A 22,939-nucleotide genomic window follows, 5' to 3' on the forward strand; every position below is an offset into this window, starting at 1 on the left:
CTCCCACACAACACTCACACATACTCTCACTCCTACACTCACACTCACACCCACACACACTCTCACACACACACACTCACATTCCCACACTCACACACTCACAGTCACACACAACACTCCCACACTCACACTCCCACACAGACACAGCCCTCCCACACTCACACTAAGACACTCACACTCTCATACATCCACTTCCATACTTACACACAACACTCCCACACTCACACTCACCCTCACAAACTTCCACATTCACACTCACAATCCAACACTGACACACTCCCACACTCACACACAACACTCCCATATGCATACTCACAATCACACACAGAAGAGTCTCACACTCACACACACTCACATATAACACTTCCACATTCACACTCACCCTCACACTTCCACATAGCACTCCCACACTGACAGTCTCCAACACTCACACTCAAACACAACACTCTCACATTCACACTCACACTCCCACACTCACACTAACATTTCCACACTCACACTCACATTCACACTCACACTCTCACACACATTCACACTCCCACACTCACCCTCACCCACTCACACTCCCACACTGTCACATACAACACTCCCACACTCACTCTGACACATTCAAGCAAGCAACACTCTCACACATTTACACTCCTGCACTCACACACTCCCACACTCACACACAACACTCCTACACTCACACTCACACAGAAGACTCCCACACTCACTCTCACACTCTCACTCCCACACTCACACTCCCACTCTCACACTCACACTCTCACACACTTCCACACTCACACTCACACTCTCACAGTTACACTCCCACACACACATTGACACTCTCACACTCACACACTCCCACACTCACACTCCTTTTCCCACACACTCCCACTCTCACATTCAATACTCCCACACTCACACCCTCACACTCACACACACTTCCACACTCACACTCCCACACTCACACTCACAATCCCACAGTGACACACTCCCACACTCACACTCAAACACAGAAGAGTCTCACACTCACACACTCACATATAACACTTCCATACTCACACACTCCCACTCCCACACTCACATTCACACACTCACACATAACAGTCTCAACTCACACTCACACACAACACTCTCAAACTCACACTCATCCACTCACACTCACACACACACTATCACACTCACACCCTCACACTCACACACACACCCACACTCACACAATCCCACACTGACACACTCCCACACAAACAACACTCCCCCACTCACACACACAGAAGAGCCTCACACTCATACATGGTCACATATAACACTCTCACACTCACACTCCCACTCCTACACTCACTCTCACACACAACACTCTCACATTCACACTCACACTCCCACACTCACACTCACATACACACTCACACTCACACACAACTCTCTCATACACTCACACTCACACACTCATACATTCACATACTCACACAGAACACTCTCACACACACATTCACACAACACTCCCACACTCACACTCCCACACTCACACTCACTCCCACATACAGACACTATCACACTCACACTCACACGCAATTCCACACTCACACTCCCACACTCACACAACACTCTCACACTCACACAACACTCCCACACTCACACTGACACACTCACATTCAAACAACACTCTCACACTCACATTCACACTCCCACACTCACACACAACACTCCTACACTCACACTCACACAGAAGACTCCCACTCCCACTCCCACACTTACACTCACACTCCCACACTGACATACTCCCACACTCTCATACACAACACTCCCACACTCACACACACAGAAGGATCTCACACACTCACATATAACACTCCTACACTCAGACTCACACTCCCACACTCACACTCCCACACTGACACACTCCCACACTCTCACACACGACATTCCCACACACCCACACAGAAGACTCCCACTTTCACACTCACACTCCCACACTCACTCATGCTCCAACACACACTCCCACACTCTCACAGGCAATACTCCCACACTCACACTCACACTCACAAAACTCTCACACTCACACTCACATATAACACTCCCACACGCACACTCACACTCCCACACTCACACACACAACACTCACACTCTTCCACACTCAACACTCCCACACTCACACTCACCCTCACTCACACTCAACACTTCCACACTCACACTCCCACACTGACACACTCCCACACTCACAAACACAGAAGAGTCTCTCACGTTCACATGCTCATGTAGCACTCCCACACTCCCACACTTACACTCACACATATATAACTCTCCCACACTCACACTCCCACACTCACGCTCTCTCACACTCACACTCTCACACACAACACTCCCACACTCACACTCACCCTCACTCTCACAAACACTTCCACACTCACAGTCCCACACTCACACAATCCCACACTGACACACTCCCACACTCTCAGACACAACACTCCCACACTCACATATAACACTCCCACACACACTCCCACACTCACACTCACACACAGAAGAGTCTCACACACTAACAGTCACATATAACACTCCCAAACTTACACTCACACTCACACTCTCACACTCATACTCACACACTACACTCACACTCACACTCCCACCCTCACACTCCCACACTCACACTCTCACACTCACACTCTCACACTCACACTCCTACACTCACATGCAACACTCCCACACTCTCACTCACCCTCACACTCACACACACTTCCACACACACACTTCCACCCTCACACACACTTCCACCCTCACACTCACAATCCCACACTGACAATCACACTCCCATACTCACACACAACACTCCCACACTCACACTCACACTCACACACAGAAGAATCCCACACTCACACACTCACATATAACACTCCCATACTCACACTCACCCTCTCACACACAGCACTCCCACACTCCCACACTCACACACTCACACACACAACACTCTCACATTCACATTCACACTCCCACACTCATACTAACACTCACACTCACATTCACACACTCACACACAACTTTCACACTCTCACACACTTACACTTCCACTCTCACACAATCCCACACTGACACACTCCCACACTCACACACAACACTCCCACACTCACTCTCACACACAGAAGAGTCTCACACACACACTCACATATAACACTCCCACACTCACACTCTCACACTCACACACAGCACTCCCACACTCACACTTCCACACTCACACTCACACACAACACTCTCACATTCACACTCACACTCCCACACTCATACTAACACTCCCACACCCACACTCACATTCATACTCACACTCACACACAGCACTCTCACACTCACACTGACACTCCCACACTCACACTCACCCACTCACACTTCCACACTCTCACACTCAACACTCCCACACTCACACCCAGTCTCCCACACTCTCACAAACACTCCCACACTCACAATGACACATTGACATTCAAACAACACTCTCACACTCCCACCCTCACACTCCCACACTCCCACACACAACACTCCCACACTCACACACAACACTCCTACACTCACACTCACACAGAAGAGTCCCACACTCACACTCACACTCTGACACTCTCACACAACACTCCCACACTCACACTCACACACAGAAGAGTCTAACACTCACACTCACATATAACACTCCCACACTCACACTCACACTACCACACTCACACACTCACTCCCACACACACAACACTCCCACACTCACACTCACAATCACATATAACACTCCCACACACTCCCACACTCACACTCACACACAACAGTCCCCCATTCACACACTCACACTCACACACTCACACACACACAGAAGAGTCTCACACTCACACCAACACTCACATATAACACTCTTAAATTTATACTCACACTCCCACACTCACACTCGTACTCACACACAACACACTCCCACCCTCACACTCCCACACTCCCACACACAACACTCCCACACTCACACAACACTCCCACACTCACACTCCCACACTCACACACTCACACACTCCCACACTCACACACTCTCACACTCACACTCCCACACTCACACGCAACACTCCCACACTCACACCCTCATGCTCACACACACTTCCACACACACTCACGCTTCCACTCTCACACTCACAATCCCACACTGACAGTCACTCTCCCACACTCACACACAACACTCCCACACTCACACTCACACAGAAGAGTCTCTCACACACTCACATATAACACTCCCACACGCACTCACCCTCACACACACAGCACTCCCACATTCGCACTCACACACAACACTCTCACATTCACACACTCCCACACACACTCACATTCACACTCACACTGACACACAACACACACACTGACACTCCCACACTCACACTCACGCACTCACACTCCCAGACTCTCACACTCAACACTCCCACACTCACACCCACTCAAACTCACACTCCCACACTCTCACACACAACACTCTCACACTCACACTGACACATTCACGTTCAAAGAACACTCTCACACTCACATTCAGACTCCTGCACTGACACTCTCCCACACTCACACACAACACTCCTACACTCTCACTCACACAGAAGAGTCCCACACTCACACTCAGACTCCCACACTCTCACACACAACACTCACACTGACACTCTCACACTCACCCTCCCACACTCACACTCACACACAACACACACAATCACACTCACACACAGAAGAGTCTCACACTCTCACACTCACTTATGACACTCCCAAACTTACACTCACACCTCCACACTCACACAGAACAGTCACACTCACACTCCCACACTCACACTCCCACACTCACACAAACACTCCCACACTCACACACTCACACTCCCACACTCCCACACTCCCACTCCCACACTCCGACACTCACACTCTCACACACTTCCACACTCACAATACTCCCACACTCACACTCACCCTCACAGTCACACACACTTCCACACTCACACACTCCCTCTCTCACACAATCCCTCTCTCACACAATCCCACACTGACACACACCCACGCTCACACACAACACTCCCGAACTCACACACTCACACAGAGTTTCACACTCACACACACTCACATATTACACTCCCACACTCACACTCACCCTCACACACACAGCACTCCCACACTCACACTCACACACAACACTCTCATATTCACACTCACACTAACACTCCCACACTCACTCTCACTTTCACATTCACACTCACACACAACACTCTCACACTCACACACTCACACTGACACTCCCACACTTACACACATCCACTCACACTCCCACACTCTCACACTCAACACTCCCACACTCACACTGACAGTCTCACATTCAAACACTCTCACACTCACATTCACACTCCTGAACTCACACACTCCCACACTCACACACAACACTCCTACACTCATACTGACACAGAAGAGTCCCACACTCACACACTCCTAACTCACACTCACACTCCCACAATGACACTCACATTCCTACACTCTCACACCACTCCCACACTCACACTCACACACAGAAGAGTCTCACACTGACACTCACATATACTCCCACACTCAGACTCACACTCCCACTCTCACACTCACACTCCCACACTCACTCACACAGCCACACTCACTCAGCACTCCCACACTCACACACTCACACACTTCCACACTCACACTCACACTCCCACACTCACACAATCCCACACTGACACACTCCCACACTCACACTCACACTCAAACACAGAAGTCTCACCCACTCACACCCACATTTAACACTCCCACACTCACATTCACACTCCCAGACTCACACTCACACTCCTACACTCACACTCCCACATTCACACACACACTTCCACACTCACATTCACACTCCCACACTCTCACAAACAACACTCCTACACTCACAGTCACACTCCCACACTCACACTCTCACTCCTTCACTGACACACTCTGACACTCTCACACACAACACTCCCACTCACACACAGAGAGAAGAGTGTCACACTCACACTTTCACATATTACATTCCCATACTCACTCTCACACTCCCACACTCACACTCACCCTCACACTCACACACAAGCCTTCCACACTCACACTCTCACTCCCACACTCACACTCACAATCCCACACTGACACACTCCCACACTCACACACAACACTCCCACACTCACACTCACATACAGAAGAGTCTCACACTCACACTCATATATAAGACTCCCACACTGACACTAACACTCCCACACTCACACACACACAAAACACTCTCACACACTCACACACACAACACACACACCCAAAGTCACACTCACAATTCCACACTCTCACACACAACACTCCCACACTCACACTCACACAACACTCCCACACTCACACACACAAAGTCTCACACTCACACACTCACATATAACATTCCCAAACTTACACTCACACTCCCACACTCACACTCACAACACTGTCACACACTTCCACACTCACACTCACACTTCCACCCTCACACTCTCACTCCCACAATCTCACATATAGCACTCCCACACTCACACACACAACACTCCTACACTCACAATCTCCCACACTCACACTCACACACACTTCCAGACTCAAATTCTCACTCCCACACACAAACACTCCTACACTCACACACTCTCAAACTCGCACTCACACTCCTACACTGACACACTCCCACACTCTCACACACAACACTCCCACACTCATGCTCATACACAGAAGAGTCTCACACTCACACACTCACTTATAACACTCTCACACTCACTCTCACACTCCCACACTCACACACTCACATTCCCACACTCTCACACACAAAACTCCTATGCTCACACACTCACAATGAAGACTCCCACACTCACCCTCACACTTCCACACTCACACACTCCCACACTGACACACTCCCACACTCACACACAACACTCCCACATTCACACACTCACACTGAAGACTCCCAAATTCACACTCACACTCCCACACTCCCACACAACACTCCCACACTCACACTAACACTCCCCCATTCTCACACAACAGTCCTATACTCACACTCACACTCCCACACTCACAGTCACAAACTCACACTCACACTCCCACACTCTCACCCACAACACTCTGACACTCACACTCCCACACTCACACACAACTCTCCTACACTCACACTCACACACAGATGACTCCCACACTCACACTCACATCTCCACACTCACACACTCCCACAGTCTCACACACACTCCCACACTCACACACTCACACACAGAAGAGTCTCACACTCACACTCACATATTACACTCCCACACTTACACTCCCACACTCACACACTCCTAAACTGACACCCACAGTCTCACACAACACTCCCACACTCACAGAAGAGTCTCACACTCACACATATAACACTCCCACTCTCACACTCACACTTCCACACTCACACTCACGCTCCCACATTCACACTCACACTCCCACAGTCACACACAGCACTCCCACACTCACACACACACAACACTCCCACACTCACACTAACACTCCCACACTCTCACAGACAACAAACCTACACTCACACTCGCACTCACACTCCCACACTCACACACTCCCACACTGACACTCCCACACTCTCACACACATCACTCCCACACTCCCACACTCACACACAGAAGAGTCACACACACTCACATATAACACTCCCACACACACACTCCCACACCCACACTCACACTCCCACACTCACACACAACACTCCCACACTCCCACTCACCTCACACTCACACACAACACTTCCACACTGACACACTCCCACATTCACACTCACGATCCCACACCCACATTCACACTCCCACACTCACACACAACACTCCCACACTCACACTCACACGCAGAAGTCTCACACACTCACATATAACACTCCTACACTCACACACTCCCACACTTAAACTCACACTCACACACAACACTCACACTCACACTCCCACACACTCATATTCACACACTCCCACACTCTCACACGCAACACTCCCATACTCACACTCCCGCACTCTCAAACACATTCCCACACACACAGTCACACTCTCACACACAACACTCCCACACACACACTCCCACACTCTCACACATGATACTCCCACACTCACACTCCCACACTCTCACACTCCCACACTCTCACATTCCCACATTCTCACACATAACTCTCCCACACACTTACACATGCACACAACACTCCCACTCACACTCCCACACTCATACACTCCTACACTCACACACACTCCCACACTCTCACACACAACATTCCCACTCACACCTCACACTCCCACCCTCTCAAACACAACATTTCCACACTCAAACTCACAACTCTCACACAACACTCCCACACTCACACTCCCACACTCTCAGCATGCTCACACTCACACTCCCACACTCTCACACTCAGCAAACTCACACAATCCCACACTCACAGCACCCTCACACTCACACTCCCACACTCTCACATACAGCACTCTCTCTCACACACTCCCACACTCCCACTCCCACTCTCTCACACACAGCACCCTCACACTCGCACTCACATTCCCACACTCACAACACTCCCTCACTCACACTCCCACACACAGCAGTGTCACACTCACACTCCCACACTCACACTCCCAGATTCTCACACACAGCTGCCTCACACTCACACTCCCACACACAGCACTCTCACACTCTCACAACACTCGTACACTTACACACACACACTCTCACACACAGCACCCTCACATTCACACTCCCATACTCTCACAATACTCCCACACTCACACTCCCACACTCTCACACAAGCACACTCACACACTCTCATACTGTCACACACAGCATTCCCACACTCACACTCCCACACTCTCACACACAACACTCCACACTCCCACACTCTCACACACAGCACCCTCACACTCACATTCCCACACTCTCACACAGCACTCCCACACACTCCCACACTCTCATGCACAACACTCCCACACTCACACTCACACTCACACACTCTCACACTCACCCTCCCACACTCACACTCTCTCACACACACACTCACACACTGACACACTCTCACACTCCCACACTCCCACACACTATCACACACACACTCCCATACTCATACACTCCCACACTCACACTCACATTTCCATACACTCACACACACCCTCCCATACTCACACTCACACACAATACTCACGTTCACACACACACTCACACTGACACACATTCACCCTCCCACACTCACACTCCCACACTCAGACTCACACTCCCACACTCACACTCACGTTCTCACACCCCCCACACTCACACTCACACAAAACAATCACATTCACACACAACACTCACACACTCTCACACTCATACTCACACTCATACAGTCCCACACTCACACACATTCCCACTCCCACATTCACACTCACACTCCCACACTCACACTCACACACTCACACTCACACTCCCACACTCACACTCCCACACACTCCCACACTCCCACATGCACACTCACACTCCCACACTCATAAAACACTCACACTCACACTCACACACTCCCACACTCACACTTCCACTCCCACACTCCCACACTCACACTCACACTCACACTCACAAACACACACACTCCCACTCCCACTCACACTTCCACACTCCCACACAGTCACTATCACACTCACACTCTCACACACACTCCTACACTCACTCACCCTCCCACACTCACACACACACAACACTCACATTCACACTCACACTCACACACTCTCACACTGACACACTCACACTCCCACACTCACACACACACAACATTCACACTCACACTCACACTCATCCTCCCACACTCAAACACACAACACACACAACATGCACACACTCCCTCACCCTCCCACACTCACATTCACACATTCACACTCACTCCACACTCACACTCACACACAACACACACAACACGCACACACTCCCACACTGACACACTCACACTCTGACACACTCTCATACCCTCCCTCACACACACACTCCCACTGACCCTCCCACACTCACACTCACACTTACAAACAACACACACACACTCCCACGCTCACACTCATACCCACATCACTCACACACACTCAGACTCCCACACTCACACACACACATTCCCACACTCGCACTCTCACACTTCCACACACTCACACTCACTCTCCCACACTCACACTTACACAGTCACACTCACACTCACACTCTCACACTCACTTTCACACTCACATTCACACTCTCACACCCTCCCACACTCACACTCACAGTCACACACAACACACTCCCACACTCACACTCACACTCCCACACTCACACTCTCACACTCACCCTCCCACACTCACACACAACACTCACACTCACACTCCCACACTCACTCTCACTCCCACACACACCCTCCCACGCTCACACACTCACACACAATAATCATACACTCACAACACACACTCACACTCACACTCACACACTCACACCCTCACACACACACTCAAAACACTCACTTGCACTCACACACTCCCACACTCACTCTCACACTCCCACACTCCCACACTCACACTCTCACATGCTTCCACACTCATACTCACACACTCTCTCACACACACACACCCTCACGCTCACAGACAACACTCCCACACTCAACACACACTCTCACACTCACCATCCCACACTCACACTCCCACTCTCACACTCACACTCCCACACTCACACACACTCTCACACTCACACTCCCACACTCACACTCCCACAATCACACTCCCACACTCACATTCCTACTCCCACACTCACACCCATCCTCCCACACACACTCACACACACACACACACACACACTCACTTGCACTCAGACTTACACACCCTTCCACACTCACACTCACACACACACTCACAACACTCACACTCACACACTCACACTCACACACTCACAAACACTTCCACACTCACACTCCCGCACTCACACAATCCCACACTGACACACTCCCTCACTCTCACACACACTCCCACACTCACACTCTCATATATAACACTCCCACACACACAACACTCACACACTCCCACACTCACACACACTCACACTCATCCTCACACATTCACACTCACACAAAACACTCTTACGCTCACACACTCACACACAGAAGTCTCACATTCACATATAACACTCCCAAACTTACACTCACACTCCCACACTCATATACTCAAACACAACACTCACTCACATTCCCACACTCACTCTCTCACACACACTCCCACACTCACATTCACACTCCCACACACACACTCCCAGACTCCCACTCCCACTCTCTCACACACAGCACCCTCACACTCGTACTAACATTCCCACACTCTCACAACACTCCCGCACTCACACTCCCACACACAGCAGTGTCACACTTACACTCCCACACTCACACTCCCAGATTCTCACACACAGCTGCCTCACACACTCCCACACTCTCACAGCACCCTCACACTCACACTCCCGCACTCTCACACACAGCATTCTCTCACACTCTCACAACACTCGTACACTTGACACACCCACACTCTCACACACAGCACCCTCACATTCACACTCCCATACTCAACACTTCCACACTCACACTCCCACACTCTCACACAAGCACCCTCACACTCACACTCCCATACTGTCACACACAGCATTCCCACACTCACACTCCCACACTCTCACACACAACACTCCCACACTCACTCCCACACTCACTCCCACACTCTCACACACAGCACCCTCACACACTCCCACACTCTCACACACAACACTCCCACACTCACTCCCACACTCACTCCCACACTCTCACACACAGCACCCTCACACTCACATTCCCACACTCTCACATAGCACTCCCACACTCTCACAAACACTCCCACACTCACACTCACATTCCCACACTCACACTCACACACACTTCCACACTCACATTCACACTCCCACACTCTCACATACAACACTCCTACACTCACACTCACACTCCCACACTCACACACTCCTACACTGACACCCACACTCACACAACACTCCCACACTCAGACACAGAAGAGTCTCACACACTCACATATAACACTCCCACACTTACAATCACTCTCACACTCCCACACTCACATTCATGCTCCCACACTCACACACTCCCACAGTCACACACAACACTCCCACACTCACACACTCACACACAACACTCCCACACTCACACTAACAGTCCCACACTCTCACACACAACACTCCTACACTCACACTCGCACTCACACTCCCACACACTCACATTCCCACACTGACACTCCCACACTCTCACACACATCACTCCCACACACACACACACAAAGAGTCTCAGACACTCACACTCACATATAACACTCCCACACTCACACTCACACTCCCACACTCACACTCCCACACTCACACTCACCCTCACACTCATACACAACACTTCCACACTGACACTCACACTCCCACACTCACACACTCCCACAGCCACATTCACACACACACACTCACACACAACACTCCCACACTCACACTCCCTCTCAGGAGTCTCACACTCACACTCACATATAACACTCCCACACTCACACTCACACTCCCACACTCAAACTCACACTCACATTCACACACAACACTCACACTCACACTCACTCACACTCACTCACACACTCCCACACTCTCACACAGAACATTCCCATAATCACACTCCCACACTCTCACACACATTCCCACACTCACAGTCACACTTTCACACACAACAGTCCCACACACTCCCACACTCCCACACTCTCACACATGACACTCCCATACTCACACTCCCACACTCACACTCCCACACTCTCACACTCCCACACTCTCACACTCCCACATTCTCACACATAACACTCCCACACTCACACACGCACACACAACACTCCCACAGTCACACTCACACTCCCACACTCCCACACTCTCACACAGAATACTCCCACATTCACACTCCCACTCCCACACTCCCACTCCCACTCTCTCACACACAGCACCCTCACACTCACACTCTCATTCCCACACTCTCACAACACTCCCACACACTCCCACACACTCACAGCAGCATCACACTCACACTCCCACACTCACACTCCCAGATTCTCACACACAGCTGCCTCACACTTACACTCCCACACTCTCACAGCACCCTCACACTCACACTCCCACACTCTCACACACAGCACTCTCTTACAACACTCGCACACTTACACTCCCACATTCTCACACACAGCACCCTCACACTCACACTCTCATACTTTCACACACAGCATTCCCACACTCACACTCCCACACTCACACACAGCACCCTCACACTCACACTCTCATACTCTCTCACACAGCATTCCCACACTCACACTCCCACAATCTCACATAGCACTCCCACACACTCCCACACTCTCATGCACAACACTCCCACACTCACACTCCCACACACTCACAGCAGTGTCACACTCACACTCCCACACTCACACTCCCAGATTCTCACACACAGCTGTCTCACACTCACACTCCCACACTCTCACACACTCCCACAATCTCACACACACAGAACTCTTTCACTCTCAGACTTCCACACTTACACTCCCACACTCTCACACACAGCACCCTCACATTCACACTCCCACAACACTCCCACACTCACACTCCCACACTCTCACACACAGCACCCTCACACTCACACTCCCATACTCTCACACACAGCATTCCCACACTCACACTCCCACACTCTCACACACAACACTCCCACACTCACACACTCCCACACTCACACACAGCACCCTCACACTCACACTCCCACACTCTCACACAGCACTCCCACACACTCCCACACTCTCATGCACACTCCCACACTCACACTCACACTCCCACACTCACAACAGTCCCACACTCACACTCCCACACTCTCAGCATGCTCACACTCACACTCCCACACTCTCACACACAGCACTCTCACACTCACACTCACAATCCCACACTCACAGCACCCTCACACTCACACTCCTACACTCTCACACACAGCACTCTCACACTCACACTCACACTCCCACACTCTCATACACAGCACCCTCACACTCCCACTCCCACACTCTCACAACACTCCCACACTCACACTCCCACACACACACAGCAGCCTCACACTCTCCCACACTATCACAACACTCCCACACTCACACTCCTAGACTCTCACACACAACAGCCTCACACACTCCCACACTCTCACAGCACCTCACACACTCCCACACTCTCACTCCCACACTTTCACAACACTCCCACACTTACACTCCCACACTTACACACAGCACCCTCACACACTCCCACACTCTCACAAACAGCACTCCCACACACACTCCCACACTCACACTCCCACAGTCACACTCCCACACTCTCACAACACTCCCATACTCACACTCCCACACTTTCACACACACACAGAGCACTCTCACCCTCACATAGGCACCCACACACGTTCAAACATGCCCACACTCATACGTACTTACAAACTCATTCACACAATCACCCTCCCATTCTCACACTCACACCTTCTCTCATGCACTCACACACTCTCACACACACTGTCTCAGTCACATACACTCACATACTCTCTCATACTCATGCTCATTTACACACTTACAGATGCTCACTCAGGCACATATTCGTGCACACTCACATCACCAGCCATCTTCACCCCTTCTCCCCACCCTTCTCTTTCTCACCACCTTCCCCACTCTCTAATGGTCACAGACTCGCTAAAGAGTAGCAGAAACAGAGGAGGCCTCCAGGTCTCTCTGGAAAGTTTAGGTATCTGGGACAGGAAGAAGTAGGGGCAGGGAGCTCTTGCTGTCCAGCGTGACAGAATCCCCAGGGATGGCGGGGAGCTGAGGCCTGGCAGCTCAGGTACAGTGTGCGGATCACTGGTGCTACCAGCCACCTTCTCATCAGGAGAAAGGAGAAACCCTTCAAAATGGTTCTTTTCAGCTAGTGCCCCCCAAATCACAGCCCTGGAAATGAAGGAAAGGAGGAGAAAGAAGCATGACAGAGCAGGTTCCTCTGACCACTTCAGGAGAAGCCCAGGGGCCCTGCTGACTGCCTGGTCAACCTACAGAGAACCGAGCTCTGGCCTAATGATTAGTGTGAGGAACCTGAGGCCTCCAAACAAGAAGGAGGCCTTAGCAGGCACTCCCATGTTCCCACTGCGCCCCAAACACAGAGCACACACCCAGTGGGAAAAAGAGGATGTGCTCCCCATCCTCTGGTAGGCCAGGCTGTGAGCTGTGCCTCCTGCACCTGAGACCTGGGTCCAGCCTGAGGCCAGGGTGAACACCAGCTCTGGGGAGGGAAAGCTCAGTCCCACCAGCACTGCTGGAGGGTTTGTCTGGGCGTCTGCCCTGCCTTGAGTCTGTGCCCCGTGAACAGTGTGTGGCTTGGAGGCTGAGAGCAGAAGGTGCAGTCGCCCGTCCTGTTCCAGAGAGGCCTGCATGGTCGCCCTCCCCACGCCTCCCCTGCTGATGTTGTTTGTCTCCTGGGTTAGCAGCAGGGGAAGTGAGGTTAAAAACCCTGGGCTGGGTGGGGGTGGAGGTGCCTCACTGCTCCAAGAACTGCCTGGGGGAGGCTTCTTCCCCTGAAGCAGGAGGCCTGGCGTTCTCTGCTCTGGCTGGGTGGTCCAGCCCAGCCCTACCAGCACCCTGGGACCGCCTGAGGAAGAGTGTGTGTGGTGTGAGTCCTGTGTGAATTTGTTTCCATGTGTGAGTATGCATGTGAGTGTGGGCACTGTGTGCATGAGTGTGCTTGTGTGTGTGTGCTTTGTGAATGTATGTGCATGTGTGTGCATATGTGTGCATACCTGTGTGCGTAAGGGCATAGGTATGAGGACATGTGCATGTGAGTGCACATGTGTGACTGTGCAAGTGCGTGAGTGCATGTGTGTCAGAGTATGTGTGTGCATGTGGGAGAGTGTGTACCATGCCTGTGTGTGTGAGTGCATGTGTGTGTCAGAGTGTGAGTGTGCACATGTGAGAGTGTGTACCGTGCCTGTGTGTGTGAGTGCATGTGTGTGTCAGAGTGTGAGTGTGCATGTGTGAGAGTGTGTGTACCATGCCTGTGTGTGCATGAGTGCAAGTGTGTGTACTGTGCCTGTGTGCGTGTGTGAGTGCACATGTGAGTGTGCATGTGCACGTGTCAGAGGCACTAGCACCAGGGCCTCAGCAATGTCAGGCCGGTTGCTCATTCTGTGCCTTTACACTGTTGACTGCCTTTGTCTGAATTTCTCAATGCTTTTCCTCTCCTCTCACTTTCTCTCTCAAAGCACCTCCGAAAGAACAGGAAGTTGGGCGGAAGTGAGTCCCACATTGTATAGGTGAAGAAGCTGAGGTGTTGATAGAGGAAGTGATTTTATTGTGGTGACATAGGATACAAAAAGGAACACTGCTCTGCCCCCAGCTGCCCCAGCCCTCTCCCCGAGGTCTCCTTAGGCCTCCTCCCAGGCTCCAGAGCCCCTTCCTCTCCCCCTTCTCCCCTCCCAGTCAGGGATCCCATCTAACAATAAGAGATAATATTGACCAAGTGCGCATTAAGTGGCAAGCACCATTTGTGTAGTGTTACTGGGCCAGAGAGCCAGGGATTGAATCTTAATTTGGTCACTTACTAGTTCTGAGACTTGGGCAAGTTACCTATCTATGCCTCAGTTTACTCATGGGTAAGATGGGGATAAAAGTAGCACTGAGGGTTGTGGTGAGGATTAAATGAGTCCCCATACTCAGAAGGCCGGCTGGTTCCTAGAGATGCTGCACGGGCCCTGACTGCCCTGATCATGCTCACCATCATCACCACTCTCTACTGCCTCCCAAGTGCTTGGCTGCCCCCTTGGAGAACTAACTCAGCTCAGAGATCGACTTGGCCTGTGCTCAGTCCCTCGGCTCCACCCTCTGCCTGGCTTGCCCTGGGGTGGCAGGAGGGCTTTTCCTTCCCTCCTGTGGGGCTTCCCTATCCCCTTCAGCTTCCTTCCCTTGGAGGCCCTCAGACCCATGGCCTCAGTGCAGAGGTCCACACTCCCCACTTTCCAGGCTTCCTTCCCACTTTCCCCTTTTTCCCACTTCACCATTTACTCACTGGGTGACCTGGAGCCAGCGAGTTCATCTTTCCCTACATTAGTTCCTTCCTCTGTAACCTGGGATGACTAATACCCCTCCCTGCAGATATCTGTGGAATTGAATGTATTTATGAATGCAGCGCCTGGCATACAGTGGGTACCCAATAAATATCAGCTTCATGCCCCCTCACTACTCATGGTCCTCACTCCAGATTCATTCAGATCACTCCTGACTCCTGACCCTTGACTCAACTGTGCCTTGCAGATTGGAGCATCTCTGATGTCAAGCAATGTGGGCAGTGGCTTATTCATCGGCCTGGCTGGGACAGGGGCTGCCGGAGGCCTCGCCGTGGGTGGCTTCGAGTGGAACGTAAGGAAGCTGGTTTGATTTTTCCAGAATAATGAGAGTCTAACCCACCTCCGTCTCTGGCATTAGTGCTGGGAGGATCCTTAGGGATGCCTAGGAGGCTGCATGGTGAATTGAGAATCCATTTCACAGATGAGGAAATCAAGGTCTGGAGGAGACAGAGGGATCCATGCAAGGTCACACGGGAGGACTGGGGTCAGGTCCCAGGTCCCTTATTTCTCTGTTTGGGGGCCTCCCACAGCACAGCGCTGCCTCTGGGTGGGAAGCTGCCCCTCTGTCTATATCCAGGACCTGGATATCTTCTTCTCCCCACTCTCCCAGGCAACCTGGCTGCTCCTGGCCCTCGGCTGGGTCTTCGTCCCTGTGTACATTGCAGCGGGTGTGGTCACAATGCCACAGTACCTGAAGAAGCGATTTGGGGGCCAGAGGATCCAGGTGTACACGTCTGTCCTATCTCTCATCCTCTACATCTTCACCAAGATCTCGGTAGGTGTCATTACAATGTGGCCGTTGTGTCTGGAAATGCTGATTTGGGAATTGCTGAGTGCATCACCATGTGCGTGTTGCTGAGGGGAAGCTGACAATCCATTGAAAAAAAGGAAGGCAGGACCTAGAAAGCTTTAGCACATGCTCCCCCTCAGCACTGGGGTACTCAGAGATGAATGGTAAATGTTTTTGGAGTGAACGACAGCCATTACACTCAAAGAAATCACCATCCAGAGTTCATTCATTTATTTTTTCATTAATGGATTATTCATTCATCAACTGTGTGTTAGTTGCCGAGATTTTTTGGAGTTAGAAAAGTCTTTAATCCTCCTCTATTGACCTAAACTCAGGAAACAAACCTAGATAGGTCAAATGACTTGCCCAAGCCCACACAGAGGGCTAGCTCTAGAACTGAAACTGAAGTGTGGGTTCCATGACCCAGTCCAGTCTCCTTCCACTCTGTTATGTTTTAGACCCCGTAACAGGTTCACAAAACAATCATGGAATGGGACCCACAAGCACACACTAAAGGGAACTGAGTCACTCCGTTGCCAGGTCCAGGGCTGAAAAACACTTTAAGGCCCTTGTTCCACCAATGTTTGAGAATCACCCTAAGTCAGCTTAGGCTCAGGCTATAAGCCCTTGTCTGCTAATAAACCCAAGTATGTTGATGAGTCACATCCATGTCTATCTGCACCAGGGCTCCTGCCGCACTGGGTCAGCCGTGGGCCATCTGGCAGCCAAGTAGGCTCTGCTCTGCCAGGGAGCAGCCAGTAACTCTCTGGTTCTTCCTCTCTTCTCCTAAATGGCCTCTTCTTCTCCAGCCCAGCACCTTCCTTCACTTCCTCAGTCTTCCACTTAATTCCTCACCACTCCCTTCACATCTAGCAGACTACGCAATTAAATTTTTCTCAGTTTTGGGACTTTATACAGTACTTCTCTGCTTTAAAGCCTCCATGGTGCCTCAGTGTCTGCAAGATAAAGCCCACACTCTTTAGCATAGCACTTAAAGCTCATTTTCATCATGTGATGAGGGCTGAGGATGCCTGGTGTTGCTGGGCAGGCAGGTGACGTGTCCACACAGCCCTACTGAGGGCCTCGGGTGTCCTGGCCTCTTGGGTCCTGGCTCTCTGCAGACTGATATCTTCTCTGGAGCTCTCTTCATCCAGATGGCATTGGGCTGGAACCTGTACCTCTCCACAGGGATCCTGCTGGTGGTGACTGCCATCTACACCATTGCAGGTAGGCAGAGGGAAGGTCATGTTGGGCTGCCGAGACTGAGACAGGAAGAGGGAAAGAGGGAAGCTTTTGACTGGCAGAGACCACCCAGAGAGAAAGACTGAAGGAGAGACAACCAAAGAGAGACAGAGAGACATAACACTGATGCTGACAGAGAGAAAGAGAAACAGGAGAGGTAGAGACAAAGAAAGGCTGAGACAGAGAAGTAGAAGAGAAGAACACAGGGGAACAGAATGAAAGACACAGGGACAGAGACCAGGGGGATGAAAAGGGCAGAAATGGGAGGAGGAACGGGTCAAGCAGAGAGAGGGAAGGACAGACAGTAATAAATACCAGAAAAGACTAACTGCCCAGGGAGCAAGGTAGAGAGGGGTACTATGACCCAAGCCAGAGTCACTGCAGGCTGCCCCAGGCAGAGACCACAACCCACCTCCTCCTGTTTCCTCTAAATCTCCTCGCACAAGGTTGGGCACCATGGGAGACCAGCTTGGGAGGACAGCCTTACTTATGGTTAAGTTGGGGTCCAGAGACGGGGTAGGGGGCATTTAGATGGACATTGGGAGGAGAAAGCAGGGAGTATTCCTGGCAGAACTACAAGCCAAGGAATGGACTTGGGATATTAAACAATAAGACAGAGCTGTGGCGTGATGGCCACAGTCAGCTGCTGTCAAGACAGAAAGAAGGGACCCCAGCACCTTTGACTGTGACCAGCCGGCATCCTGCCAGGGAGAGAGAGAGGGGAGCACTGGGTGTGGAGAAAGGCAGGTGGCCAGAGTTCCCGTGCTAAGAGGGCTCTGTGTCTTCTCTGGTCTCCCCAGTGTGGCCATGCATAGAGCAGGCAGCCAGAGAGGACCCCAAACTGGTGCTGACTGATGAGCCCTCTCCTTGGGTCCCCAGGGGGCCTCACGGCCGTGATCTACACAGATGCTCTGCAGACGGCGATCATGGTCGGGGGAGCCCTGGTCCTCATGTTTCTGGGTAAGAAAGAGACCTAAATACACCCCACCATCATTCTTAAATTCCTCTCTGTCCTGTCTCTGTCACCTCCAGAGTTCGATTGAAACTTTCCAGTGCTTAGAGCCATGTGAGCCATGTCCCCTCTCCAGGCTGCGGCTCCCAAAGATCAGGGTTCTCGCTACTTCAAACCAAGGGTCTTGAGCCCAAGCCCCATCTTCCTCTTTCACTCCCAATCCCCACGTCAGTTCCAACCTGAGAGCCCACATGAGGCTGGGGGCTGGACATGCTGAGTGACAGGCTCAGTGGGGTCTCAGGGCTGCTTCACTCACTGTCTCCTCACAGGCTTTCAGGATGTGGGCTGGTACCCAGGCCTGGAGCAGCGGTACAGGCAGGCCATCCCTAATGTCACAGTCCCCAACACCACCTGTCACCTCCCACGGCCCGATGCCTTCCACCTGCTTCGGGACCCTGTGAGCGGGGACATCCCTTGGCCAGGTCTCATTTTCGGGCTTACAGTGCTGGCCACCTGGTGTTGGTGCACAGACCAGGTAATCCCCAGCCAGGCTTAGCCTGAAGTGGGGTGGCTTCCTGCAGAAAAACCCAGCGCCTGCATGCACAGAGGGTTGGACCTCATTCTGGGATTCTGACTGGACTGGAGTAGGGGCAGTCATGCCCAGTGTCAGGGCTCACCTGTGGCTTAGTGAGCATTTCCTCAACCTGAGCTGCACTCCTCATTTGCTGCCCTTTCAGGTCATTGTGCAGCGGTCTCTCTCGGCCAAGAGTCTGTCTCATGCCAAGGGAGGCTCCGTGCTGGGGGGCTACCTGAAGATCCTCCCCATGTTCTTCATCGTCATGCCTGGCATGATCAGCCGGGCCCTGTTCCCAGGTAAGAGTGAGTCTTGCTCTCTGGGTGTTGGGATCTGGGGCTTTCAAGGAGTGTCTGGAGAATGGGAATTTGTCCCTCGGCAATGTTAGACCAGAGCAGGGGTTGGCAAGGTTTGTCTATTAAGAACACATAGCCAGGCATGGTGGCATGCACCCATATACCCAGCTACTTGGGAATGATGAGGATCCTGAGTCCAGGAGCTTGAGTCCAGGAGGTTGAGGCTGCAGTGAGCTGTGATTGCCCCACTGCATTCCAGTTTGGGAAACAGAGCAAGAGAAACCCTGTCAAAAAGAAAAGAAAGAACAGAACAGAACAGAACAAAACAGAACAGAACAGAAAAGAAAAGAGAGAGGGAAGAAGGGAGGGAGGGAGGAAGGAAGGAAGGAAGGAAGGAAGGAAGGAGAAAGAAGAAAAGAAGAAAGAAAGGAAAGAAAAGAAAGAAAGAAAGAAAGAAAGAAAGAAAGAAAGAAAGAAAGAAAGAAAGAAAGAAAGAAAGAAAAGAAAGAAAGAAAGAAAAGAAAGAAAGAAAGAAAGAAAGAAAAGGAGGAGGAGGAGGAGGAGGGAAGGAAGGAAGGGAGGGAGGGAGGGAGGCAGGGAGGGAAAGCAAAGGAAAGCAAAGCAAAGCAAAGAAAGGAAAAGAAGGCCGGGCACGGTGACTCACTCCTGTAATCCCAGAACTTTGGGAGGCCGGGGTGGATGAATCATGAGGTCAGGAGTTTGAGATCAGCCTGACCAACATAGTAAAACCCCATCTCCATTAAAAATACAAAAATTCGCTGGGTGTGGTGGCACGTGCCTGTAATCCTAGCTACTCAGAAGGCTGAGGCAGGAGAATCACTTGAACCCGGGAGGTGGAGGTTGTAGTGAGCCGAGATTGCGCCATTGCACTCCAGTCTGAGCGACAGAGCAAGACTCCATCTCAAACAAACAAACAAAACAAGATAGAAAGAAAAGAAAAGAACACATAGTAAGCAGTTTAGGCTTTGTGGGCCAAACATATAATAAATATTTCAGTAGAAAAAAATGTGAATCAGGTAGAAAGTGTATGGGCAAGAAACTTACCAAAGACCTGGACACCATTTGCCCCTTGACCTTGAAGACACGGGTCCCTGTCAGTCTCCAGTGAACATTATCCTGTAGTTTTGGAAAGCAAATACTAGGCCAACCTGAGAAGGCACAAGATCATGGACTCTAACTGCCATCACTTCTTCCACAGATGAGGTGGGCTGCGTGGACCCTGATGTCTGCCAAAGCATCTGTGGGGCCCGAGTGGGATGTTCCAACATTGCCTACCCCAAGCTGGTCATGACTCTCATGCCTGTTGGTGAGTCTCTCCTCCCCAGCCCACCCTGCACTCTCACCTCCAGCCTCCTCCAATCTCCATTGCCCAGGAGGGATGGCACTAACATGGATGGGAAGAGGGAAGAAAACTATTCACCTCTGCACCCCCATCCTAACACACACACACACTTTTTACAAGCATTTGTACAGAAGACATCAGCTCTGTGGGTAGGTTCTGGAGATGTAGAGATAAAAGGCAGGCCCCTGCTCAGGCATCACGCGGTCTCCAGGGTGCCTGGACTTGCCAGAGGCACAGTCCAGTGGAACCAATGTGGTGACCCAGTATGGGTTAAGGGAGCCCTAAGGAGGAACCTGACCCAGCTGGAGGATGTCGGGAAGGTCTCCCAGAAGGAAGGAAATGGAGCTGCATCCCGAGTTAAATCTTAGGCAGACACAGCCGGAGGGGCATAGGAAATGTCATTCTAGGGATGAGAAGCTGTGCCTGCAAAGGCCCAAGGTGAAGAGACGGCATGAAGTATGAGCTTAAAGAGGCCCAGTGTGGATGCAGGAGCCAGGAGGAATGAAGACAACCTTCCTGGTGGAGATGTCACCGCCAAGCCTT

General features: G+C 51.4%; 1 protein-coding gene across 1 annotated transcript in view; it reads left to right on the forward strand.

The window, feature by feature from the left end:
* SLC5A9 (solute carrier family 5 member 9) overlaps positions 1-22,939 on the forward strand; it is a 52,892-nt gene that overhangs the window by 15,910 nt on the left and 14,043 nt on the right. The window contains exons 3-9 of the mRNA XM_050802184.1: positions 17,367-17,471; positions 17,601-17,954; positions 19,091-19,196; positions 20,091-20,171; positions 20,493-20,698; positions 20,901-21,036; positions 22,253-22,360. Of these exons, the coding sequence (XP_050658141.1) occupies positions 17,367-17,471; positions 17,601-17,954; positions 19,091-19,196; positions 20,091-20,171; positions 20,493-20,698; positions 20,901-21,036; positions 22,253-22,360 (1,096 nt within the window). The remainder of the gene's footprint in view (positions 1-17,366; positions 17,472-17,600; positions 17,955-19,090; positions 19,197-20,090; positions 20,172-20,492; positions 20,699-20,900; positions 21,037-22,252; positions 22,361-22,939) is intronic.

Source organism: Macaca thibetana, chromosome 1 (assembly GCF_024542745.1).
Source record: "Macaca thibetana thibetana isolate TM-01 chromosome 1, ASM2454274v1, whole genome shotgun sequence".
Taxonomy (NCBI): domain Eukaryota; kingdom Metazoa; phylum Chordata; class Mammalia; order Primates; family Cercopithecidae; genus Macaca; species Macaca thibetana.